At 55.1% G+C, this 26,866-nt stretch overlaps 1 protein-coding gene across 2 annotated transcripts; it reads left to right on the top strand.

Annotated features, from left to right (window-relative positions):
• Window positions 1–8,879: 8,879 nt before the first annotated feature.
• CBS (cystathionine beta-synthase) lies at window positions 8,880–26,073 on the top strand. 2 transcript variants are annotated; one of them, XM_081087537.1, is made up of 17 exons: window positions 8,880–9,000; window positions 10,904–11,120; window positions 13,749–13,855; window positions 14,538–14,672; window positions 15,930–16,013; window positions 16,103–16,233; window positions 16,674–16,743; window positions 18,103–18,194; window positions 18,744–18,869; window positions 19,518–19,602; window positions 20,266–20,371; window positions 21,393–21,470; window positions 21,626–21,760; window positions 22,186–22,294; window positions 23,088–23,172; window positions 23,509–23,550; window positions 24,947–26,073. In XM_081087537.1, the coding sequence occupies exons 2-17, from the start codon at window positions 10,912–10,914 to the stop codon at window positions 25,090–25,092; spliced, it is 1,740 nt and encodes a 579-aa protein (XP_080943663.1). In that variant the 5' UTR covers window positions 8,880–9,000; window positions 10,904–10,911; the 3' UTR covers window positions 25,093–26,073. The 2 variants fall into 2 exon arrangements, with proteins under 2 accessions (XP_080943663.1, XP_080943664.1); XM_081087538.1 differs by lacking the exon at window positions 23,509–23,550 and having other exon boundaries at window positions 8,897–9,000.
• The last annotated feature ends 793 nt before the right edge of the window (window positions 26,074–26,866 follow it).

The raw sequence follows: 26,866 nt of genomic DNA, 5'->3' as shown, positions 1-26,866 counted from the left end.
TCCGAGGCATGGACCCAAGAGAAAGGAAAACGTATGTCCGCACAAAAGCGTGCATGAGCGTTCGTTCACAGCAACGTTAACCATAACAGCCAAAAGGTGGGAACAACATAGATGTTCACCAACTGATGAGTGGATAAATAAAATGTATTTCACACAGCGACATTTTATTTGACAACTAGGGCCCCAGTGCACAAATTCGTGCACCTTGAAAGGACCTGTGGGCTGAGAGGCTGTGGTAGGCACAGAAGCGGATCTCAGTCCATCCTCCCTGCCCCTGCCCAGCAGGTGCGAGTGGCGGCTCCGGCACCAACTGCGGGTGTGAGTGGTGGCTCTGGTGCCAGCAGCAGGTGCAAGCGCCGGGTGGGACCACAGTGCGTAAGAGCAAAGAATTTTCAGTAACCACCAGAGGCTCACTCCATGACAGCAACCAGTGCCCTGCCTTGGTCTGGTGCCCCTGCTCACCTGCTCCACCATTCCGCCATGGCTGACATCCACCATTCTCTGCATGTGCTTCCTGGTGGTCAGCGCATGTCATAGCGACCGGTTGTTTGGTTCTGCCGTTCTATTTGCATATTCACCTTTTGTTATGTAGGATAAAAAGAAGCAAACATGCCCTAACCAGTTTGGCTCAGTGGATAGAGCGTTGGCCTGTGGACTCAAGGGTCCCAGGTTCGATTCCGATCAAGGGCATGTACCTTGGCTGTGGGCACACCCCCAGTAGGGGGCATGCAGGAGGCAGCTGATCAATGTTTCTCTCTCATCAATGTTTCTAACTATCCCTCTTCCTTCCTCTTTGTAAAAAATCAATAAAAATATATATATATATATTTAAAAAAAAAAGAAGCAAGTATGTTACTACATGGATGGACCTGAAAACATGCCAAGTGAAGGAAGCCAGTCACAAAGGACCATGCATGATATGATTCCATTATATAAAATGAGGCCCAGTGCATGGAATTTGTGCACTGGTGGGGGTGTGGCATGCGGGGATTGGCCTGCTTTGGGAGCACCGCTCATCCTGGTCAGCTGAGCGGCTGTGGACCCGCCCTCTGAGTGGCTGCTCCCACTGTGGAGAACAGCCGCTCATTCCGGTCAGCCAAGCGGCACTCCCACTGTGGAGCACACTGACCACCAGAGGGTAGCTCCTGCGTTGAGCTTCTGCCCGCTGGTCGTCAGTGGGGTCATTCTGATTGTACCGTCATTCGGTCGCTGGGCTTTTACTATATAGGATGTGTAGAACAGGCAAATCTAGAGAGACAGGAAGTGGATTAGTGATGGTCTGGGGCTGGGGAGTGTGGAAGCATTGATGGGACTGATGGCTAGGGGGAGTGAAGTTTCTATGGTGATAAACACATTCTAAAATTGACTTTTTGTGAATGTACTAAAAGCAATTGAATTGTACCCTTTTTAAAAATATTTTTTAATGATTTTAGAGAGAGAGAAACATTGATGTGAGAAAAACATCAATCGCTTGTCTCCTGCAAGTTTGCAAACCAGGCATATGCCCTGACCAGGAATCAAACTTGTGAACTTTTGGTGCATGGAATGATGCTCAACCAGCTGAGCCACACTGGCCAGGGCTGGATTGTGCACTCCAATGGGTGAATTGTATTCTATGAGAATTGTATCAATAAAAACTGTTACAAATAAAAAGATATTTAAACAAACATTGGATTTAATTTTATTGTGTAACATAGATACTGTTTTAAAGGTCATAAATCAGGAAAGAGAAATGCAAAATACTGCCTACATTATGAAGACGTACACCATGAAAATAAGAAGTGAGCTTGTTGCCCTAACCGGTTTGGCTCAGTGGATAGAGCATCAGCCTTCGGACTCAAGGGTCCCGGGTTCGATTCTGGTCAAGGGCATGTACCTTGGTTGCAAGCACATCCCCAGTGGAGGGTGTGCAGGAGGCAGCTGATCGATGTTTCTCTCTCATCGATGTTTCTAACTCTATCCCTCTCCCTTCCTCTCTGTAACAAAATCAATAAAATATATTTTTTTTTGAAAAAGTGAGCTTGTCTGAGGGATTGCCTCTGGGACCTGAACCTGGGGTGGGAAGAGGCAGAGGCTGCTCTTCTCTGGCCATCGCTTTGTCATCCTGTGGATGAGGAGACGTTTCCTCCCAATGTCCTGGACCCAGAAGAACCACCGGCCAGTCCCGCATCTCCCAGACTCGCCCCATTGTCTGTTGGATCACGTGCCAGTTCCTGAGCTGCAAACCCTTCTGGTGGCTTCGGGGACTTGGTAAAGTGGCAGCCAACTTCTCCAAAGCGGAAACGTATTTCCTCACAGTCTGGGGGCTGAACAGTGGAGACCCAGGTTAGGCAGGGTTGGTTCTTCCTGAGGCCTCCCTCCTGGGCTTGTGGATGACCACTTTCTCCCGGTGTCCTCACGTGGTCTTTCTTTGGTGCAAATGCATCTCTGGTCTCTTCTTATAAGGACCAATCATATTACGTTTGAACTTGCTATGGACTGAATATTTGTGTCCCCTGACTCCTACCACACACACAAAATATGTCTAAGTCCTAACCCGCAATATGATGGTATATGGAGGTGGACCCCTCACGATGAATTAGTGCCCTTAGAAGAAGAGACAGGAGAGAGCTTGTCCACCCCCTCCTCCCACTCCATTGTCTACAAGCCAGGAAGCAGGCAGTCACCTTAAACTTGGATTTCTAGCCTCCAGACTGTGAGAAATATGCGTCTGGTGTCTAAGCCAGGGCCCCACTCATGTACAAGAAACACTTACTCTGAACCCTGGCCAGTAGCTCAGTTGGTTAGAGCGTCATCCCGATATGCCAAGGTTGCAGGCTCAGTTCATGGTCAGGACACAAACAAGAATCAACCAATGAATGCATACATAAGTGGAACAACAAATTGATGTCTCCTCACCCCTCTCTCCCTTCCTCCCTCGCTAAAAATCAATTTAAAAATTTTTGTAAAGAAAAACTTGCCTGGCCAGCATGGCTCAGTGATTGAGGGTCAACCCATAAACCAGGAAGTCACGGTTCAATTCCCAATGAGGGCACAAGCCTGGGTTGTGGGCTCGATCCCCAGTCGGAGGCATGCAGGAGGCAGCCAATCAATGATTCTCATCATTGATGTTTCTATCACTCTCTCCCTCTCCCTTCCTCTCTAAAATCAATAAAAATATTTTAAAAAGAAAAATAAAACAAAAACTTATTCTGACACTTGTTAAAATAAGAAAGACTCATTGCAGACTACGGATGGGAATAGGGCAGAGAGATGACGCTCAACTCTGAATACAACAAAGCCAGCGGAGGAGCAGAGTGTAAGTGTGGTGTCATGCAGGATGGACAGAGTCTTGCTGAACTCACCTAACCTGATTCTAGCCTAAGGCAGGCCAAAGCAGGGGTGGGGGGTGTCTTTAAACTGACTTAGCAGGAGCATTCTTGCTAAAAGTTGGCTGGGCAGACTCAAGACAAGGAGGTGCGTGGAGGCCTGTGGAAAAGGGGGCTGAGGAACCTGACCAAAGTTTAATCCAGGATAGAGTCTTGGCCACCCTAATAGCCTCATATTCACTAAGTCTCCCCTTTATTTATTTTTTTAAATTAAATCTTTATTCAGATTATTACAGTTGTTCCTCTTTTTTCCCCCCATAGCTCCCCTCCACCCGGTTCCCACCCCAACCTCTGCCCTTACCACCCCCCCCACTGTCCTCATTCATAGGTGTATGATTTTTGTCTAATCTCTTCCCGCACCCCCCACACCTCCCACACCCCTTTATCCCCCGAGAATAGTCAGTCCACTCCCTTTCTATGCCCCCGATTCTATTACATTCACCAGTTTATTCTGTTCATCAGATTATTTATTCACTTGATTTTTAGATTCACTTGTTGATAGATGTGTATTTGTTGCTCATAATTTGTATCTTTACCTTTTTCTTCTTCTTCCTCTTCTTAAAGGATACCTTTCAGCATTTCATATAATACTGGTTTGGTGGTGATGAACTCCTTTAGCTTTTTCTTATCTGTGAAGCTCTTTATCTGACCTTCACTTCACTTTGCTGAGTAAAGTAATCTTGGTTGTAGGTTCTTGGTATTCATCACTTTGAATATTTCTTGCCACTCCCTTCTGGCCCGCATAGTTTCTGTTGAGAAATCAGCTGACAGTCCTATGGGTACTCCCTTGTAGGTAACTAACTGTTTTTCTCTTGCTGCTTTTAAGATTCTCGCTTTGTCTTTTGCTCTTGGCATTTTAATTATGATGAGTCTTGGTGTGGTCCTCTTTGGATTCCTTTTGTTTGGGGTTCGCTGTGCTTCCTGGACTTTTAAGTCTATTTCTTTTACCAGGTAGGGGAAGTTTTCTGTCATTATTACTTCAAATACGTTTTCAATATCTTGCTCTCTCTCATCTTCTGGCACCCTATAATTAGGATGTTGGTACGCTTGAAGTTGTCCCAGAGGCTCCTTGCACTATCTTCATATATTTTTTTTTTAAACTTTTCATACATACTTGATTTTACTTTATTTTTTTTTTTAATATATTTTATTGACTTTTCACAGAGAGGAAGGGAGAGAGATAGAGAGCTAGAAACATCGATGAGAGAGAAACATCGATCAGCTGCCTCCTGCACATCCCCTATTGGGGATATGCCCGCAACCCAGGCACATGCCCTTGACCGGAATCGAACCTGGGACCCTTTAGTCCGCAGGCCGACGCTCTATCCACTGAGCCAAACCGGTTTCGGCTATCTTCATATTTTTGGATTCTTTTTTCTTTTTGTTTTTTTCCAGTTGGGTGTTTTTTGCTTCTTCATATTTCAAATCTTTGACTTGATTCTTGCTATCTTCTAGTCTGCTGTTGGGACTCTGTATATTGTTCTTTATTTCAGTCAGTGTATGCTTAATTTCTAGCTGGTCCTTTTTCATAACCTCAAGGGTTTCACTAGATTTCTTGAGGGTCTCATTAAGTTTATCGTCGGTTTCTAGAGAATTCTTGAAAAACCTTAAAAGTGTGGTTTTGAACTCTATATCCAGTTGTTTGCTTTCCTCCATTTCTGTCATTTATGTCCTGTTTCTTTGTCTCCGCATTTTTTATGCTTCCCTGTGTTGGTAGAGTGGTTTTGTGTGCTAGGTGTCCTATAGGGCCCAGTGGCTCAGCCTCCCTAATTACCTGAAGTGGACACTCTTGGTGCACCCCGTTGTGGGCTTTGTGCACAGTCTTGTTGTAGTTAAGCCTTGATTGTTGTAGGTATCACTGGGAGGAATTGACCTCCAGGACAATTGGCTGTGAGAATCAGCTGTGTCTGTAGTGGGAGAACTTCTGTGCTTGAAGACACCCTTCTGGGGCAAGACTTGCTTCAGTGGGGCTTTGGTGCTCACCGAGTCTGTCCCCTGAGTGTGTCCCTTATGGATCTGAGGAGTTGTAATCTGGATGGTCCCACTCTGACCACTGGGTACACTGGCTCTTGGATCTCTAAGGAGGTGCTAATTTAGCCTCTGCCTGAGGCTACCCAGCAGGAGCCCAGCTGTGAAGCAATGCAAGCTGCTGTGAGGCCTTGGACCTTCTTTTGGAAGTTCTGGGTCTCTCTGACCCAGCTGCAGTTTGTTAGGTAATTTTCAGATTGCAAAGGGCCAGGCCTTTCATATGCAAAAGCCTCTGCACACAGCTTGGGTGGGGCAGGGTCTCAGGGGATCAACAGGGCGGAGCAAGCAGCTATGGCCCTGCTTCTCAGTGTCCCAGAATCGCTGCAAGTACCTCTGAGAGAAAGCCACCCTCGAGTTCCAACCGATGCCAGACAGTCCAGTTTCTCCTCTATGAGTCTGGGTCCCCAGAGACTCGCCTGGAACTGGAGTTCAGAGCATTCAGGAGCTTGAGACTCCCTCCCGATTGACAAAAACAACCGTGTCCTCAGCTGCCAGCTCTTTCCACGTGCGCCTCCGTACCTCTGTACTTTCCTTCCACACCGCACCTCCTCTGCGTCTCAATGTGCTCATCTCTTTCCTTCTAGTTGTAGAATTTCCACTCAGCCAGCCTTCCTATGGTTCAGCCTTCCATTTTTGTCTTTTAGTTGTATTTTTGAAGTGGTTGTGCGAGGCAGCAATTTCCGGTGTTTACCTATGCCGCCATCTTGATTTCTCCCCAGTCTCCCCTTTAAAGACCTTTATCTACAAGTACAGTTACATTCTTCGATAGGGAGGCTGGGACCTCAACATAAGAATTTGGGGAGGACACAGGTTAGCCCATTACAGGAACCTGTTGTAGAATGCCTGCTCCCAAGTCCCTAGTAGGGAAAATGAGCCAGAAACACCTGTTGTGCCCCAAATAGGAGGTGCTCAAAGAATGTTGGGGAAGTGACAAAAAGACACAGGATCCAGCTTGAGTCTTGGCCTACGGCCATTTTAGCATCAAAATAATGGTAGTAGAAGAAGATGACCTATTTCATAAGGCAAGTATAAATATTTCTCTCTTTTCCACGTCCAGTGTGGCTAGAGAGCAGTCCGATTCCTGAGTAGGGGCAGCTGGGGATTGAGAAAATGAAAGAGACAGACACAGAGATGGAAGGAAAAAGCTGGGGCCGGGTGGGACCACTGTCCTCTGATGGGGAGACAGAGACCCAGAGCCAATACAGCGTGTTTATTTTATGCAGCCGAAACCCAGGAAGTTTTACTAAAGGTCAAGACAAAGGAGATTATGTGTATTATTGGGTGGGCCTGAGTCTTATTCACTCCTGGTGCTTGACTGGATTTAAATAACAAAACCCACGCCCTGGCACCTGGGCTGAAGGTCAAGCTGACAACACTCCTGCCTCTGGCAAGGCGTGTTTCCAGGACGTGGCTCTGCCAAAGCCACAGGATTCAGCTGACAATAATGAAAGAAATGCCCATGTGCCTTCCCAGCGCTCTCTACAGGCAAGACTCCATGAATCCACCTGACGTAAATAAGGTAAAGGAGTGGTTTACCCACCGCTGCAAGGTTGCAGAGGGATGGTCAGGGACTGCTAATGGAAGCAGGGTTTCTTTTTTGAGGGACAGAAATGTTCATGTACATTCTGATGACTGCACAATTCCAAGTACTAAATATTGTTTGTATACTAAAAACCATTGGATTGTGCATTCTTTTTTTTCCAAAATATATTTATTTTAGAGAGAGAAAGGAAAAAGGATAAAGAGATAGAAACATTAATTGGCTGCCTCTTGCATGCCCCCTATTGGGGATTGAGGCAAACCCTGGGCATGTGCCCTGACCAGGAATTGAACTGGTGACCTTTCAGTTCATGGGTCGATGCTCAACCACTGAGCAACACTGGCTAGGCGGATTGTGCACTTTCAATGGTAAAATGTATGCTTTTAAAATAAAAGGATCTTGGATCCTCACTGGCATAAATACACGATTATTTAAATGAGTGGCGGAGAAGAAAAAATCTAGTGGAATGCCAAATAATAAAATGTAGAAGGAATGATGAGATTAGAAAAATCACCCTTTGGCCACCAATTTAACGGAAATTGATTCAGGCCCACACAGATCATCAGTGGAAGCTAACACTGGAGAGGGAGATCTGAGAAGGGTATTTCCATAGTTTCAAAGCATCTCCCCACAAGATACTTGTTCATTACAAAGGGTAAATATAGAAACCTTACAGTGGAGAAAGCAAATGTTCAAAGTGACCAGTGCCAGACGAGGACACACAGATGGCATGTGCCCCTGACAGGTCACAGACACTCACTCGCATGGCTCCCACGCGCATCAACAAAAGTGCACCCCCCTGAGACTAATCAGAGGAAACATCAGGCAAACATCTGGCCTGGGCACTAAAAACGGCAATGTCTTCAAAACTATCCACCTTGGGCCGCACCTGCGAGCATTGAAAAAACAACAACAAAAAACGTCTTCATCCATAGAGTGGGCAGGTGGCAGGGACTTGCTAAATAATGGTGGCTCAGTGTGTCCGAACCTGGCAGTACTGCCCTTGACTGGTCAGGTGCTGAGAAAGTCGGGGTGTCAGGTGCTGAGAAAGTCAGGGTGAGGGGTTCTCCTTTCAGTCCTGGGGACCCCAGAGCACACATATTTGCAATATCGTTAGGCGTGGCCTCCCAGGGGCCCCAGGCCCCTCCGGGCCGGCAGCCCGTGTCCATTGCTGGGGACCGCCGGCGTGACCTCTGCCCTGACCAGTGGGAGAGCCCCCGGCTGGAGGGAAGCCTGCGTGTCTGAACCCGGGACAAGGAGGGGCGAGAATCAATCCTGACAACCCGCCCGCCAGTGCCTCCAGATCCCAGGCGCCCGGCGCCCCCGGTGCGCGCGGGGCAGCCTCAGCGTTCGGCCCTGCAGCCCCCAGGCCCCCAGCGAGGCGTCCCCGGGCCGTGGGCCAGGGCCGGCGTGGGCCCAGGGCGGGACGTTTGCTGAGGCTCCGCCTCAGGCGTCCAAGGCCTGGCGCGCACCGGACCCCACGCTTAACGGCGTCCACGCCGTTTATTACGCCGCCAGGCGAGCAGTGACCCCCGCAAACGCCTCGGGACCTCGGGGAGTGAGCGCCCGCGCAGCCCGGAGGCCGCGGTTCTGGGAAGGGCCGGGGCCGGAGCTGGGGGTCCGAGGCCGCAGTTGCGCCCGGGGGAGTGGGCGATGGGGCGGGGCAGCGGGGAGGCGGGGTCCGCCCGCGGCTGAACAGCGGGAGGGGGTGGGGCGAGCGGGTCCAGGGTCGGGCGTAGGGTGGGACCCCCAGCCCGCGGGGCCGCCAAGGGGGCGGGAGGAGAGGAGCGGCCCTGCCCCTCCCCCTCCCCCTCCCCCTCCCCCTCCCCCTCCCCCCTCCCGAGGGCGGGGCGGGGGCGGGGCGGCGGGCGGGCGCTCCGCACTCGGATAGGTCGGGCGCTGGGCCTCGCCCCCGCCTTCGGCCAATCGTCCTCCAGCCACGCTCGGCCGCGGGGTCAGAGTGCCGCCCGCGCTGAGGGTCGCGTCTTCCAGGCCCCGCTGGTCTCGCCGCCGCTCGCCGCGATCGGACGCTCCCCACTCGCCTCCTCCCCGCGCTCGGTCCAGGTGAGCTCGGCTCGGCCCAGCCCGGCCCAGCCCGGCCCAGCCCGGGGTCCCAGATCCCCACCCCCGCCGGAGTTGCATCATCCGCAGCCGCTCGCGGCGGAGCTGAGCCGGCGACCCCTCCCCGGCCCCCGGGACCGCCCTGAAGCCGGGGTTCGGTGCCCACGTGGCCCCGGCCCGGACCTCAACTCCGACTGCAGAGGGCGCGGGGCCGCGAGCCTGGGAGCGCCCCGCGGGGACCCGGTGTGGGGGGTGCATTTTGGGGAGATGAGCTGTAATAGGCCCGTCGTTCATCATTGGTTTTTCGCGTCATTTCGGGTGGGAAATTGCTCCTTAGGGGCAGGGGCTGGGGGTGAATGTCAGGTGGGGGCGGGGCGGGAACGCAAAACTTTTAGCTCAGGAGTAGTGGGCGTATTTATCCCAAACTGTGTCCCCAAGAGCCCCCCCCCCCCCGGAGTCCGGTGACCCGCGGTGTCCAGATCTGCTGAGGGGTCGTGGTCTCCCACCTGGACATTCTCGCCGTAAAAGACGAGTTTGCTACCATCTGCGCCCTCGGCCCTAACGCGCCCCCGGGGGGCTGACGGGTGCGCGAGTGCGGACGCCCTTGGGTGCACCCGGACTGTCAGGTCCCCGAAGGAGGTACGCGGGAGGCCGGAGTGGTGCGGGATTGCGAAGTTATCCCATCATCCGCACACCAGGTGGCCGGGCCTGGATGGGAGTCAGCGGCTTTTAAAGGACTTTTGGCGGGCTTTTCCTGGGCGGACAGTTCTCTGTGCAGACCCAGAATGTGGTCGCAGCAAAGGGAATGTCCATAGTGAAATGGCCTGAAAAGCCAGTTGGGGGGGAGGGGTATCCATTCCATTATTCGATCAGACCTAACGGTGACCCCGAAGGGTCTGCGGTTTCAGGTGAGAGAGGAGTGAGCCCGCCTCCCCACCACGCACGTGCGTCCCCCCTGGTCCGCAGCAGCCCCGGAAGCTCAGTCCTGCTGCAGGGCAGAGCCTGCGGGTTCAGACCCATGTTGCCAAGCAGAGTGCCTTTGGGTTCTGCGGACCAGATTGATTTCAATCCATTTCCCATCAGCCCCTTACCTTGCTGGAGGTTGCTCCAGGGTGAGGCCGGTTGCCAAGAAGGAGGTGCCTGTGTAGGCTGGGCCGGTCTCCGTAGGATTGTGGCCAGGGTGCTGCAGGCTGTGAGGTGGGGAGCCTCCGGCAAAATGGGAGAATCACCTCCCCAGGGGCCGGGTGCAGGACAGAGGGAAGGAAGGCTCTGTTCCACTTATCAGCCAGGGCTTGGCCACAGAATACTTCATTGTGTGAATATACCACACATTGTACAGCCATTCATTCATAGACTGCCCCTTGCTTTGCGCATTTTGGCTGTTGTGAATAGTGCTGTTATGAATGTGGTGTGCAAATATCTGTTTCCATGTTTTTGGATAGATGTCTAGGAGTAGAATTGTGGGGTAGTTAACTTTGTTTGTTTACTGATTTCAGAGAGGAAGGGAGAGAGAGAGAGAAACATCAGTGATGAGAGAGCATCATTGATTGGCTGCCTCCTGCACACCCACTCAGGGGATGGAGCCTGTAAACCCGGGCCTGTGCCCTGACTGGGAATTGAACCGTGACCTCCTGGTTCATACACAGGCCGACTCTCAACCACCAGCCATGCCGGCCAGGCTACTTAACCTTTAGAGAAACCACCACACTTGTCCGAGCACTTGGTGCCTGTGCTTTTATGCCTGTTCTTGCCGAGCCCCTGAATGTGTGGAGCCCTGCACCCAGAGAGGGCGGGCGGGCGGGAGGGCGAGCAGCAGTCCCTGGGCCCAGCCGCATCAGAGCAGGCTCTTCTGCAGCGTTTGGAAACGGCCTGAACTGATGACTTCTCTTTCCCGTTCCTCTGATAGAGCGAAGCATGTCTTCTGAGACATTCCAAGCAAAAGAGGGGGTGGCAGGGTGCCCCCACCTCTCCGGGACTCACTCAGCCAAAAGGAGCCTGGAGCAGGGGCCCGCAGGGGACAAGGACACCAAAGATCACCTGTGGATCCGGCCTGATGCCCCGAGCAGGTGCTCCTGGAAGCTGGGCAGGCCCATCACGGACTCTCCCCATCACCACACGGCCTTGTAAGTCCCTGTTCCCACCCGGAGGGGAGGAGCCAGTGCACTTGGGGTGTGACCCATCCCCCTTGCAGTCTCTGTGACGGGTGGTGAGCTGCTGGATGGGGGTGCTGTGTAGATCAGTCCACCAAGGCTCAGAGAGGCCAGGGCTGGTTTGCGCTGCAGCCAGCACCCGGGTAAGTGCCCAACAAGAGCAGATGCTGAAACCATAGATGGAAGTGCCCACGCCGCACACTCAGTGACGGGGAGCGGTGAGGCTTCTAACGCAGGGCCGCGGGCTGCACACACGGGTTTGAGGTGGGTGTGCATGTTTTCAGCAGTTAGGTTCACACCGGCACTTCTCTTCTTAGCTCTAAGCCGTACACATTCCTCCTGGCCATGACTGTTTTTTCAATAGAGACCTCTTTTTGAGGTTGGACAGAGACTGTTGGATGAATAAACCACAATTTTTAAGCCCTCCAGCGGGATTTAGATGTAGCCGTTATTTCGTTCCGAACAACTGCAATAGAAACCATATACATTCATGTAGTCAGTCCATCTTTATTAAGCACCTACTGTATGTTGTACCCTGTTCGAGGTGCGCTGATCTATCCGGCCAAGGAAAAAAAGACAACCCCCGACCCATTGGGAAACTTAAATTGAGCTCACTAAGTTTTAGGGTTATCTTTATTTCCATAGTATAATTTTTCAGAGTCAAAGACTATTTTTTCAGATGTTTGATTCTTCTTTGTTTTAAAAATATATTTTTATTGATTTCAGAGAAGAGGGAATGGGAGAGAGAGAAACATAAATGATGAGAGAGAATCATTGATCAGCTGCCTCCGGCACGCCCCACAATGGGGATTGAGCCCACATACCGGCCATCGAACCGTGACCTCCTGGTTCATAGGTCAACACCCAACCCCTGAGCCCTGCCAGCTGCGCTTTAGCTATTTGATTCTTATTCCGTATAACCTGCTATACCAACATTCACGGTTATTGATTTTAAGATCAGAACTGGGGGTGGAGAAAGGGGTGTACTCCTCTGTGGGGCCAATAAATAGGAATGGAAATTTACAAACCCAGAGGCTCAAGCACTAAATAGACCTCAGTGCTGGGTGCTTAGGAGGCCAAATGGGCCCCTGGCCAAACAGGATGAGCCCTCGGTGCCAAAACAAATGAAGCAGTGAGTGACGGCTGGGGTGTGGCTGCTGGGGGCGGGCAGGGAAGAGACCAGGTTTCCGAGGAGGGTGGGTGACCTCAGCCTGGATCCTGGGGCGGAAAGGACACTCTTCTCTCCAGGTTGTGAGACAGCGTGACACCTGCCCCTCCCACCCTGGCCTAGTCACCCGTCCTGCAAAGCCGTGATGGGCTAATCCCATCTGGAAGCTGAGCCCTACACCCCTGTCCTAGGTCAGGTACCCGGTTATAAGGGAGCTGGACTCAGGCCCGGGTCAGGCAGAAGCTTACCTGCTAGGGGGGACACCAGACCAAGGTCCCCCCAGAGGAAACGGCCCTTGGGGTTCCTGATTAGGAGGCAGAGGTGACCTGGCTAGGGGAAGGCCTTGGGGCTGGCACCTGCATAGGCAGAAGGTGCTGGAAGTGTGGGTATCTGGGAAAGGGGGTTCCAGGCGGTTCCGAGGTGGGATGGGCTTACAACAAGGACTGGAGTGGAAGCAGCCAAATGAGTGGAGGGGCCTCAGGGGGTGGGGCAGGCAGGTCCCTGGCTCTGGTGGGGGTTATTCTAAGCACCCGTGGGGTTGTCCTGGAGGCCTCTGGGGCTGTCACAGTGGAAGCCATTGAGAGAAGGTGACCCCAGGGCCACCTCCGGTAAACGCCGCCCCCTGCCCCCGCCCTGATGACCGCAGGCAAGATTCTCAGGTGACGGAGGCAGGAACCCGGGTTCTCTGCCTGCCCACCCCCTGCCTAGCGGTGGGTGGGCCTCAGCCCGCTCTGGCCGCCACAACGCCTGCTGGGCTGGTGTGACCTTCGCCAACGTCACGTGACGGTGCAGGTGTTTACCTCTGTCCGGCCTTGGCTTTAACTAGTTAATGAACCAACCCCGGCGTGGCCCCAGGAACCTGGCCTCCAAAGTGGGGTCAGGAGCCCTTGGCCCCAGCCTGGCTCTCCCCTCACCCTGATGCCTGCCTCTGGCCTGGCTGTCCCTTCAGCCCCTTCCACAGTGGAGGGGGCAGCTGGATGCCTGCGTGGCTGCGTGGTTGGACCCCCGGGTGGAAGGCAGCATGTTTTACCTGTCTCAGGGCCCCTGGGGATCGAACCCACAACCTTTTTAAAACATACATATATTTTTAAAATTGCTTTCAGAGAGGAAAGGAGAGGGGGAGAGAGAGAGAGAAACATCAGTGAGAGAGAATCATTGATCGGCTGCCCCTTGCACGCCCCTCACTGGGGGTTCGAGCCCACAACCCAGGCATGTGCCCTGACTGGGAATCGAACCATGACCTCCTGGCTCATAGTCTGATGGTCAGCCACTGCGCCACACCCCACCGGCCTGGCCCAATCGGCAGCCTTTTGATATATGAGACGACACTCGAACCAGTTGAGCCACCGGCCAGGGCAGTTCTTCGATGTGCTGTCCTGCCACGGCTGGTATCCTTTTGTTTTTCTGAATAATCATGGGCTCTTCTGTTTTAGGGCAAAGTCGCCCAAAATCTTGCCAAATATCCTGAAGAAAATTGGAGACACCCCCATGGTGAGAATCAATAAGATCGGGAAGAACTTTGGCCTGAAGTGTGAGCTGCGTGAGTACCTGCTTCCCCCTCCTGCGTTCGCCCCGCCGGGGCTGGGGGCTGTGGGGCTGGGGGGCTGTGGGTGTCGTAGGCTGGCCCAGGTCTTCAGAGTCTTCAGATCCCTTTCGGGGCAGCACCTTCCTCCTGCAAACACTACAAACTCTTAGGAGGTGGGCGGGAGTCGTCCTAAGGAAAGAGCAGAGCAGAGGCCTCGGCCCAGGAAAGGGCAGCGTGTTTGCAGGGCAGGAGCGTGGCAGAGGGTAGGAGCGCCTGGGCGGTGGGAGGCGGGGGTGGAGGGTTTGGGGGCCTGGTCTGGGGTGTGATCCGGGCGCCGTGGCTTCGGGGCACCAAGTTGTCTGGCAGGGGCCGCTGGGTGTGGCTGGGCCTTACGGGCGCATGGGCTCAAATGAGCCGACCGCAGTCGGCCCAGCAAGCTCCTGTTGGGACTGCGGGAGGGGTCTGACCCATCCGCCCAGCGGGGCTCCTGCAGGCGCCTCTGTCTCATTCCCTCGGAGGTGCCACGTGGTCCTCTGCATGGCCCCGCCAGCGGGGTGGTGGGTGGAGGGGAGAGGGGGCCGATGTACAGAACCAGCGAAGACCAGGCCTCGCCCTGCGTCAAGCTGGATCAGGTAGTGGGGAGGGGACAGACAGGGACCCGGGGCCTTCCGGTCTCACGGTTCGTCTCCGCTCCCAGTGGCCAAGTGTGAGTTCTTCAACGCGGGCGGGAGCGTGAAGGACCGCATCAGCCAGCGCATGGTGGAGGAGGCCGAGCGCGCCGGCATCCTGAAGCCCGGGGACACCATCATCGAGCCGACGTCTGGGAACACAGGTGAGCGCTGGGACAGGCCCGGACCCGGGCTGGGGTGACCCGCGGCGGCTGCGCTGGCCTGGCCGGCGGCTCTTCCCGCAGTCTGCTCAGCTCGGGTGCACGCCAGCAGCTGCGTGTTGTGCCGCTTCCTCCGGCATCTCGCGGCCAGGCCTGCGTTGATGATGTCGGATGCTCCCGTGAGCGGCCACCCCTGAGAGTGCAAATCTGTCTTCGATTCCTCCAGCTGCCCTAGCAGATACCGCCGAGGGGCGGCTTACCCAGCACCTCAGTCCCTCCCCGTCCTGGAGGGTAAGGCCCAGGTCAGGGATTTGCAGGGCTGGCTCCTCTCCTCGGCCTGTGGACGCTGTCTCCTCCCTGCGTCCTCACACGGCCGCCCCCTCCACGTCTGTGTCCTCCTCTCTTCTTCTGGGGACGCCTGTCCTACGGATGAGGAACCACCCCGTGACCTCATTTAACCTTCTCCCCTCTTCAAAGACCATCTCCAAACAGTTGCTTTCTGAGGTGATGGGGGTGGGACTTTCAGAGGATACAATTCGGCCCATAGCGCTGCCACCTGGCCCCCAAATCCATGCCCTTCTCACATGCTAATCATCCCAGTGGCCCCAACAAATCCGCCCCTTCCAGCATCATCTCTGCAGTCCGAGGTCCCATCTCCACCAGGCGTCGGGGAGAGTCCTCCTGGCAGGGTCCTCTCCACAGTGAGCCTGTGAAACCCGACGGGTCATGGGATTCCAGTGCAGCGGTGGGACAGGCATGGGACGGACACCCCTGTTCAAAGGGAGAAACCAGACAGGAGGAGGGGTGCTTGGTCCCCGGCCAGTCTGAAGCCCAGTCGGGCAGATCCATTGGATCTTAAGACTCCAATCCTCTTTGGCTCGAAGTTCTGCCATCTGGACAGTGGCCCTGACCCCTTTGTGACCAGGGAGGCTGCCCTGCTGGTCTCTGCCTGTCTTCAGGCCACTCTCCCTTTCCTTCAAGGACCACGGGTGCCCACCCTCAGCCCACAGTGTTTGCTCTGCCCGCTGTGGGTCCTCACGCACCCACATCGAGCTGTGGGCACCCAGCAAAAGCTGGAGGAATTGGCGCTTATGTTTGCACCTGGCTTTTCTTCCTTGTGAGCTCACTCCCTGTTGTTTCGTCTCCGCATTCTCTCAGCTCTGAGGACAGAGGGGACAGTGCGGGGCTTTGGGGAATCCTGTAGTGCCCTCTCCATGGGCGGCAGGTGCACAGGGCAGGGTCTCACCATGTCTTTGCCAGGGATCGGACTGGCCCTGGCAGCCGCGGTGAAGGGCTACCGCTGCATCATCGTGATGCCGGAGAAGATGAGCATGGAGAAGGTAGGTGGGTGGGTGGGCCTGCCTCCCGGGACCCCTCCTCCAGCTCAGGAGGCCTGGCAGGTGGGTAAACGCTCGATGTTGCTCTGCAGGTAGACGTCCTGCGGGCGCTGGGGGCGGAGATCGTGAGGACGCCCACCAACGCCAGGTTCGACTCCCCCGAGTCACACGTGGGGGTGGCGTGGAGGCTGAAGAACGAGATCCCCAATTCCCACATCCTGGACCAGGTGAGGCTGGTCCGGGGCGAATGTGCGTTCAGAGTGTGGACCCAGTGGGCACTCCTGGGGGCTGGGTCGGGGGTGGGGTGGTGCCACCTTTGCAGCGGGAATGGGGGCTGCTGAGATGACTGACAGGGAGTGGCACGTGTTAGGGGCTTCTCCCGGCTGGAGAGGACCTCCAGCGTGCGGCCAGCGCCTCAGTTCATCGCGCCGGGTGGGCATGCCCTTTGCTGAGGACCCCGGAAGCCCTCTGAGGCTCTGAAAACCTTTTTTACTGGAAGCTCTTCTGTCTCACTTATTCGCTCCTGGATTATTCAGAAATCACATCTGAAGAGCTGGGTTTAATGTTTCGTGTCTGTTGAGGCTCCTAAGCTGCCTGCAGCCCTGTGCCTGCTGCCATCTCAGTGTCTCTGACTTCCTCTCACAGCCCCTTTGCTCTCTCCGTGCAGTACCGCAACGTCAACAACCCCATTGCTCACTACGACAGCACGGCCGAGGAGATCCTGCAGCAGTGTGACGGTGTGTGCGTCCGGCCTCACCCCTCTCCCCCTTCACTGCCGCTCTCCCTGGGTGCCCGGGAGGGTACAAGTCACTTACCCGCTCTTTGGTAAACTCCTATTCATCCTTCAAAACCCAGAGCAAATGTCCCCTCTCTGTGAGGTGCTATCCAGAGCATTTCTCTAGAGCGGTTTCTGCTTCTGTTGTGCTCTCTTGCACAGTATCAGGCAGGCATATTTGTCTGCCCAGCTGCAGAAGCTCCTGAGTGCAGGGAGTGAGTCTGTCCTTGGCTGGGCTGGGCTCACAGCTGGGACTTCACGTTGCTGAATGGCACTAGGCATCAAGCCCTGACTTGGGCCTTGAATTCCACGTTCAGGTTTTCCCGTCTCCGAGCTTGGGTGGTAATGCCAATGATTAGCTCACTCTCCATACAGACGTGAGGCTCCCTGGAACGTTGTCACATAACTGGTGCCAAGGCCGTGGGGCTGTGATGCCTTCTGAAGGGCTGTTTCCCTGAGAGAGATGAGGGGATTCTGCCAGGGGGTTGGCACCCTGGACTCCTGTTGGGAGTCTAGTGCTGGCATTGGCTTAAGTGCAGCCTCGTCCATGCCCAGGAGCCAGGTAGGGAGATCCAAGCATTTGCTCACCGAAGTTTTATGTGTGAGAATTCTCTCATTTGGCAAAAACAGCCCTCCGCCTGGGCATGGGGCCCGCGTGGACTTGTCTGCAGGATGCCTGGGCTGGCGCTCCGCAGCGGGAGAGCCCAGATGATTTCTGAACCAAGCCCGAGTGGTTTATTCTGTTTCCTGCACAATTTAGTTACCTTTATGTCATCGTCTAAAGCAAACAGCAGAAGAAAGTGCACCATGCCTGGCTGGTGTGGCTCAGTGGTTGAGTGTCACCTTATGAAACAGGAGGTCTTGGATCGATTCCGGGTCAAGGGCACATGCCTGGGTTGTGGCTCGATCCCCAGGGTGGGTGTGTAGGAGCAGTCAATCAATGATTCTCTCATCATTGATGTTTCTCTCTCTCTCTCCCTCTCCCTTCCTCTCTGAAATCAGTAAAAGTATATTTAAAAAAAAAAGGAAAAGAAAGTGCATCATGAGGAGCCTCCCTGTGCCCCGTCCCCCCCAGGCAGCCACCGCATCTGTCCTTCCTGCACCGCCTGACGGGCCTTACACCACACAGGTCCCGGGGCCGAGACGTAAATGAAGCTGGCGGCCCTGTGACCGGTGATGGATGCTTCTTAAGGATAAAGCAGTGATGAGAGCCGTGGAAACGGAACAGTTTGACCTGTTTGATAACCTGCCTTCATCTCGGTCGAGGAAGTTTTCACTTATAATTAGAGCGTTCTTCCTGAAACGGCTTCTCCCCCATCAGGGAAGCTGGACATGCTGGTGGCTTCGGCGGGCACAGGTGGCACCATCACAGGCATCGCCAGGAAGCTAAAGGAGAAGTGTCCTGGATGCAAAGTGAGTGCCCCAGGGCGGCCGGGAGGTTGCGGGCCCTGCCCGGGAGCGAGGAATCCAGCGACCAGAGGACTGGGGGTGGGAGTCCTTTTGGGTGGCCCCCAAAGGTCACTATGAATCTAAGCTTTTAGGCTCAGGTCCTGCGTCTGCCCCATCTGGGGCTCTGAGAGGGAGGGGCCTGGAGTTGAGGGGCCTGGGGTGGGGCTCCTAGAAATATCTGGTGGGTGGTGCTGAGCCCAGGAGGTCAGTGCCCAGCACTGCGCCTTGTTCTCCAGGCCCCACTGCCCCCCCAGGGCCTGTGCCAGGCTGTCCTGGATGTTCTGTGCAGGGGAATTGCTCCGGGAACCCCTTCCCCCAGCTGCCCCTGAGTTGGAATCAGCCTGGCTCCCAGGTTTCTGGGTTTCCAGTCTTGCCCCGGAGCCGGGCACGAGACCTGCATCCCACGGGCAGATCATCAACAGATGCCCATCCGGGGTGGTCTTGGCCCCGATGAGGGCGGGAACATCCACATTAGACTTGCTGGGCACGAGCCCTGACGGTCTCCCGCTGTAGATCATCGGGGTGGATCCCGAAGGCTCCATCCTTGCTGAGCCCGAGGAGCTGAACCGGACGGAGCTGACGGCTTACGAGGTGGAGGGCATTGGCTATGACTTCATCCCCACGGTGCTGGACCGGACGGTAGGTGGGGCCGCAGTGATCGCGGCCGGTCCTCAGGGCTCGCCCTTTAACCAGCTTGCACGTCTGCATGGCTGGCTGACCCCGGCACCGGCCTGGCTTTCCTGTTGGGGCAGGAAGGAGAAACATGACCCTATACGAGCAGGTAGAGGAAGGGCAGGTCCAAGGTCAGGGCCAGGCGGCAGGCCGCGCCATATCCAAGTAGTGACATGAACCCACTGGGCAAAGACTCCCAGCAGTTGAGGTCTGGCCGGGGGCACAGAGCAGGCCCCTGCAGAGGCGGGAGCTCTGGCGGTTGAGCAGGGGAAACGGAGAGGTAAGGACCCCAGAACGGCCTCCTACGGACCCACGAGGGGCTTCGTTCTGAGGGACACAGAGTCTAGCCACAGGACATACGGCTGTGCCACGGGAGCCAGCGGGCAGTGTAATAGCCACGTGCACAATGTGATGGACCAGGGAGAGGTAGAAAGTTCCAGGTTTGTAGACATGAGTCTCAGACACCGGAGCAGGTGCCGGGCTGTGCCCGTTAAGGGTCACATCTTCCTGGACTGAGGGCGTCCGTGAGGTTGTGAACACAGATGTGGGGCCCCCACCCCAACCGCACACCTGCCCGAGCACCTCCTGGAGCCGGCAGTCTGGTCCTGCCCGCAGGTGGTGGACAAGTGGTTCAAGTGCAACGATGAGGAGTCCTTTGCCTTTGCCCGCATGCTGATTGCGCAGGAGGGACTGCTGTGCGGTGAGTGGCGGGCAGGCGCTGGGCGGCCGGGGTGCAGACGACACGGGGGCGCTTGCCTTCTGCCGGCTTCCAGTCCAGATTTGTAAAGGGCACCCTCATTCTGGGACTGCCCGGGTGCCGTCCATTCATTCCAACCCGAGGAGGTCAGCTGGCCTGTCCTCAGATGGGCGGTCACTCCCCAGGCGGGATAGGAGTGCCCCTTCCCCGTGTGGCCAGAGGTCTGGGGTCCTGGGGTCCCTGCAGCCGCATGCTCTGTTTCCTGTGTTTAACCACCGGAGCGCGGGGCATGGCAGGTGGTCCTGGAAAGGCCTGGGGAGCCCGAGAGCTTGACGGAAAGAGGAAGCAGCTGTTGGCTTCGCTCCCGCAGTCACCAGTGGGGGGGGGGGGGGGGGGGGTGGCCGCCGAGAGGAGGCCTGGCAGCACTGTGGTTGGTGTATTTGTTTTGGGGCCAGCGATCTCAGGACACCTGGCTTTTTCAGTCGCCCTCCAGCATTGTCCTTTCGGGGGCTCCCCGTCAATGGGGGTCTAAAGTGGGGCGGGTGCTGGGAGAGGCTGGAGGGTGTCCATCTCCAGCGCTTCATGGCGAGGAGATGGGACCAGGCTCCTGCCGGCTCACTTCCCTCTGACCCGTGGGCCTGGGTCTGACTCCGGCCCTCTCGGCAGGTGGCAGCTCCGGCAGCGCCATGTCGGTGGCCGTGAAGGCGGCCCAGGAGCTGCGGGAGGGCCAGCGCTGCGTGGTGATTCTGCCCGACTCTGTCCGCAACTACATGTAAGAAGCCTCCCTCCTCCCTCCTCCCTCCTCCCTCCTCCCTCCTCCTGCCTGCAGGCCTGTCCCTCCCTGGCTCCGCCAAGGGGATGCTGTGGTTACGCCACTGGATCTCCCCTGAGATCTGACAGCAGGGATTCGGGGTGGAGCCAGGGGCCCTGCAAGCTCTGCACCCCCCTCCCCCAAGCCAGGCCTCCACCCACGGCTCCCGAGCGCGAGTTTTCTTGGCCTGCTGTTCAGGCCGGTCTTGCTCACTGGGGCATAGGGTCATCTGCTCCCCACTACGTGGGTCCTCAAGCCACCTTTATATTTATTTATTTAATTTTTTATTTTTATTTTCGTCTTCCACTCTTTGAGTAGAGCATCATCTCTGCCACACCCTCCACCTTGCCTTCTGGCCTATTGGAGGATGCAACATGTCACTTTATTTTTATTTCTTTAACTTGTTGGGTGACATTGGTTAATAGCATCAGATAGGCTTCGAGTGCATATTTCTGTGACACATGATTTGTATATTGCATTGTGTGCCCACCACCCAAAGTCAAATCATCTTCCGTCACCATATATTTGGCTGCCCCTACCCTTTACAACCCTCCACCCCCTCTTTCAGTCCACCTCTTCAGAGCAAGTCCCTGGCAGCCCCCAAGGCCTGGTCTGGAGGCTTTGACCCAAGTGGGTCAGGCTCCCCTGCTCCCTCTGGCAAAGCAGCAGTGAGGAGGGCTGGGGAGGAGGCGTCCAGGGAGCACGACGGGGCTGACAGCAAAGGTTCCAGGACAGAACCCTCTGTGCTCTGAGCGCCTCCTCCCTGGTAGACCAGATGCCCCTGAACATGAAGTTCCCACGGCGCTCTGCAGTCTGGTTCCCAGGCCTCTTCCTGGAGCTCCAGCCAGCCACATGGGGTCTCTCCTGGACTGATGGGGTCGGGGAGGGTCCTGGGCTTCCTGTGGGGACTGCGCCCCTTGGTGTGGGCAGAGATGGTGGTGAGACCCTCTGCCAGGCCCTGCTGACCTCCTGACGCCTCCAGGTCCAAGTTCCTGAGCGACAGGTGGATGCTGCAGAAGGGCTTCCTGAAGGAGGAGGACCTCACCATGAAGAAGCCCTGGTGAGGACCTCTCTGAGCAGGGCCACACCCAGGACCTGGGTGCCTGTGCTCTGTCCCACGCCTGGCTGGTCGGCCCCACGGTCTCCCTGTGGGATGTTGCCCTTGACGCCCACCTGCCGGCTCTCAGCCCTCCCTGCCCTGCCCTCTTCCCTCAGGTGGTGGCACCTCAAAGTCCAGGAGCTGAGCCTGTCCACTCCGCTGACAGTGCTGCCCACGGTCACCTGCAAGCACACCATCGAGATCCTCCGGGAGAAGGGCTTCGACCAGGTGCCCGTGGTCGATGAATCGGGGTCAGTCTCGGCCACACCCCAGGACAGGGCTGTCTGTCTGTCTGACCTCAGTCCCTCAGGGATGTCCAGAGCACCGGGCCGCCCACTGGACATGTTCCTGAGCACTGGCTGGGCGGGGGGTGGCCATGTTAACCCGTGTCCCACCCACTGCACTGAGCCCGGGAGGAGACGTCTCATAGCCCCCTGACTGACACTTGTCAAATGGAAATACCCAAAGGACTCATTGGCTTACTGTCTGCCACTGGATGGGCAGGTCCAGGGCAGGGCATCTGATCACTGTCCTCCTTTCACACGTGGGCCCTCAGCAGGTGTCTGCTGAATTCCAAGAGGAATTCTGCATTCTGGCGCCGAGGGAGGACGGCTGTGGGCGGGTCCTGCGGTCAGGGAGGGCCCTGCACTGACCCTCCCCCACCCCTCACCCCCAGAGTGATCCTGGGGATGGTGACTCTGGGGAACATGCTGTCATGCCTGCTCGCTGGGAAGGTGCAGCCGTCAGACCAAGTTCACAAAGTCATCTACAAGCAGTTCAAGCAGGTATGAGCTCCCATTCACTGGGGCCGTGCGTGCCAAGACGCGCTTCTGTCCTTGGAAGCGGGCACAGCGCTTCCTGGGCAAGGGGGCCAGGTCCCCGACCCTCTGCACCGCTCCCGTGCCAGCTGGGCCAGTGCTGGCTGCCCCTCTCGAACCTGTACACCTGAGAATTCGCCCAGCTTTGCAGGGAAGCCGGTGGGGAAAGGTCCACCCGTGAGGGCTCTCCCACGCCCGCTGTATTTTGGCCACACCTGGGGGGGGGTCTGTTTCCTAACATCGGGCCCTCATTTCCCCATGAAGCATTCGTTTAAGAACACTGGCACACACAGTGATTTAATAAATAGAATGTTCTGGGAGAAGCCTCCGCTTCTGCGACAGTGCTGGCCACCCTCTGACAGGCTTGGGCAGAGCCGACTGGGCCCTGCTCTGTGTGTCCCTGAGGGCAGTGCCATCGGGGCGTCCCCTCTCCCTGGTCCCCGTTTCACACCTGCCTTCTCCAACCTCCCAGTGAGTGGGACTAAAAGTGAGCCCAAACCTAGGACCTAGGAGATAACTTGACCTTCCTCCCCCCGCCCCTCCGCCCCCCACAGCTGACATGTCACCGGAATCCGTATATTTGTGCCATTTCATCCCCAATGCCATCACCTGTCATGTGGTTCCTGCAGTGCCCCCTGCCCCCCCCCTCCCCCCTAACAAGGAGAGACCCCAGGAGAACGTGCTGTCCAAACAGTTCAGGTTCCATTGCGCTCCTCTCCACCGAGGGCCTGGTGAGCGCTGACCGCGGCCTCTCTTCCAGATCCGCCTGACTGACCCGCTGGGCATGCTCTCGCGCATCCTGGAGATGGACCACTTCGCCCTGGTGGTCCACGAGCAGATCCAGTGTAAGTGGGGCTGGGGGCAGGGCTGGGGGAGCCCTGAGGGCACTGGCCCCTGAGGCCCGGTCCAGGCTGCTGCCTGCGCTTTGCAGCCGAGTGCCTGGCGGGCAGCGAGGCGCTGGAGCCTCACAGGCTTTTGGAGTCAGTGGCGGTGACTTTCAGCCATCCTCAGCCTTGGGCACGGTTCTCAGGAACCCCTCTGTGGGCCAGGCCTGGGTGCCCACAAGGGTGAGGGTCATAATCAGAATTGGGAGTGCCCTGGAGCCCGCCCACACCCAGCTGAGGGCCGTCTCGGGGCCTGAGTGGCCAAGCCTAACCCCTCTCCCGTCCTTGGCTCCACAGCACGGGACCAGGCCTTGGCAGGAGTGGTGGGGGGGCCTGCAGGTATGTACGCCCGCTGTCTCCCTTTCGGAAATGGCTCTGCGGCTCCGAGGGTAAAGGAGGGCATCCGGGCTCCCAGACCCCAGAGCTTGGGTGGGAGGTTCTTCTTACCTCACATTTACTCATAGATGATCACCCCCCAGAGTGAGTCCCAATTTCAGGGTCAGTACACCCCATACCGTGTCCACTGCTGCCGTCGTGCTGTTGGCAGAACTGCGGGGTCATAACAGACTCTGACCTTTACAAAGGTGGCCAGCTCCTCTGTGCATGAGTCTCCGGGGTTCTGGAGGGCCAGGCTGCAGGGGCTGCACAGACACCCTCCCCTGCAGGGGACACGCTTCTCCAAAGTGCCACTTGGCCTCGAAGTCCCTGCAATGTGGGGAGCTGGTCTCCTCTTTGCTCCCCGTTTTTTCCTGAGGTGCTCCGAATAGGCCAGCAGGGTGCCTGGCTCCTCTGTCTCGCCGCACCCCCACCCTAGGGACAGATGGCCGTGAAGTTGCTGGGATGGGGTCTGGCGGGATACAAATGTGACCTGGGCACGTCCCTCCCGCCCCTCAGCTCCACCTGGCTCTCTGCTTCGTGATGACCAGTCAGGGGTCTCCAGAGAAACAGAACCAGTGGGATGTGTGTACAGATAGAGATTTGTATTTTACTAGGACTGGCTCACATGACTAGTTTGGCAAGTCCCAGGATCTGCAGGGGGAGTGGGCAGACTCAGAACCCAGAAGGAGCCAGTGTTTCAGTTCAAGTCCAAAGGCTGGGAAGTCCCCTCTTGCATGGGGAGCCTTTTTTTTTTTTCCTATTCAGGTCTTCAACTAGTTAGATGAGGTCCACCACTCACACCAGGGAGGCAATCTACCGATCCAACTGATGATCTCATCTAGAAACACCCAGAATAGTGTTTGACCAAATCTGGGCATTCCACAGGCCAGTCACGTCGAACTACCTCAACAATCCTCACTGCTCTCTGGGGGGCCAGGGCCAGGGCCAGCATTCGTTCTAATTCCCACAGAAAAGCATGGGTTTGAAGATAATCACAGGCCATTGATGTGTGCCGATGTAGCTGGTGGGTGTGCTTGGTGTTGGAATCTCATGCCAAGACTTGAGCGTTGGGCACCCAGACAGACCACAGGTGTGTGGCCAATGGGTATGACTTGGCGAGGTTAGCACTCTGCTCTCTGCAGCTTCGCCCAGGTGGCTCCTGTTAGTAGAGGCATCTGTTGGTGGGCTTCTGTGGGTGCTGCCTGGGTTCCCACAGTACACAGGTGCCTGTAGGCACTGGGGCAGGGGCAGGCTGGTCCCCAGGGCCACACGCTGGTTCAGCCTCGGACCATGTCTGGGCGTAGGTGCAGCTCCCTGTGGAGGTGCCTTTAACCTACTGCCTTGATTCCTTCCTCAGACCACAGCCCCGGGAAGTCCAGCAAGAGGCAGATGGTGTTCGGGGTCGTCACCGCCATTGACCTGCTGAACTTTGTGGCTGCCCGGGAGCGGGACCAGAAGACAAAGTCAGCAAATGCCTTGGAATCCAGAGTAGTCCAGCTCTGACCCCACACATGCCACCTGCTCTTTTGCTCCCACAAACACTAAACAACAAGCCTGTGTGCCTTCTAACTGCCCAGGGCTGGGCACTGCCCTGTTGCTATGGGCAGCAATGAGCAGGTTTAGGGTACTTAGCCCAAGGCCAGCAGAAATGTTTCCCTTAACACCTGACACTTGGATGAATCCATGGTTTATTAAAATGTGCTTTTCTTTTTAACTTTCTCTTAAAAAATGTTTCAACAAGGAAACCTTATTAAAAGGGAACTCAGCCAGGTGGATGAACCCATGCATGATGGGGGCAGAATGGCCTGGAAGTGCCTTTTCTGGAGAAGAATCCAGATGGGGAGCAGCAGAAGGGGCTCAGGAAGTAAGGATCATTCAGTGACCCTCACACAGCAGCACTCTGCGCGGGGATGGGCTGGTTAGAGTGGCTTGAGTATTTTGGTTTTTAATTGAGGTGAAATTCACATACCTAAAATGAACAAATTTTAAATGTACAATTCAGTGGCATTTATTACCTCCATCTCTGCCAAGTTCAAAGCATTTTCATCACCCCCAGAAGCAGTCATTCCCCTCCCCCCCTTCCCTCCTGGCAGCACTAATCTGCTTTACTAGTATGTCTCTGTGATTTACCTATTGGGATATTTCAGATAAATGGGATCATACAATCTGGCCTTTTGTGTCTGGCTTATTTCACTTAACACGTTTTCAAGGTTCATTTTGTAGTAAGTATCAGTACTTTATTCCTTTTTATGGCTGAATATTTCATTGTGTGGATATACCACATTTTGTTTACCTGTTTATCATTGATGGACACTTAGGTTATTCTCTCTCTGGCTATTGTGAATTGTGCTGCTATAAACATTCATGTATGAGTATTGGTTTGAATAACTATTTTCAATAATTTTGGGTGGATACCCAGGACTGGGGTTGCTGGGTAGTGTAATTAATTCTATGGCTAATTAAAGACCTGCCAGACTGTATCCCATAGTAGTTGTACCATTTTATATTCCACCACAATACATGGGGTTCCAATTTCTCCTTGTCCTTGCCAATACTTAATTTCCTTTTCATTGCCCTGGTAGTGGATGTGACATGGCATCTCATGGTCTTGATTTGCCTTTCCCTAATGACCAATGATATTGGGCTTCCTTTCATTTGTATATCTTCTTTGGAGAGAAATGCCTAGTCAAGTTCTTTGCCCATTTTTAAATCGTCTTTTATTCAGTTGTAGTTCTAAGCGTTTTATACTTTTAACTTAGTCGGCTCATTATGTGTTAATTTTTATACATGGTGTGAGGTAGTTGTCCAACGTCATCCTTTTATGTTGATATCCATTTGTTGAAGAGACATTCCCCATTGACTGGTCTCAGCACTCTTGCTGAAAATCAGTTGGCCATAGATGTATGGGTTTACTTACGGACTCTCAATCCTATTTCATTGGTCTATACACCTATCCATATGCTGGAGCCACACTGTTTTCATTATTGTGGCTTTTTAGTATGTTTTGAAATCAGGAAGTGTGTGTTCTCCATCTTTGTTCATTTTCAATATTGTTTTAGACATCATGATGCACCATGATATATTTTTCTTCATGTTTCTTGTGCTTGCAATTCTAAAAACTTCTTGGATTCTAATATCTGACCAGTAATAGCTCCAGAAAGGAAAAAGAAAACAGAAGGAAATAATTCAAGGAACTGTCCCAGACTGAAAGACATGATTTTGCAGATTGAGAGGAGCCACACAGGGAACATGGTGAACATCACTTGGGACAAGAAGA

This window comes from Myotis nattereri (assembly GCF_964212035.1).
Source record: "Myotis nattereri genome assembly, chromosome: 3".
In the NCBI taxonomy this organism is placed as follows: Eukaryota; Metazoa; Chordata; class Mammalia; order Chiroptera; family Vespertilionidae; genus Myotis; species Myotis nattereri.
Note: the sequence above shows the minus strand (reverse complement) of the source record. Positions and strands in the feature narration are given on the sequence as shown.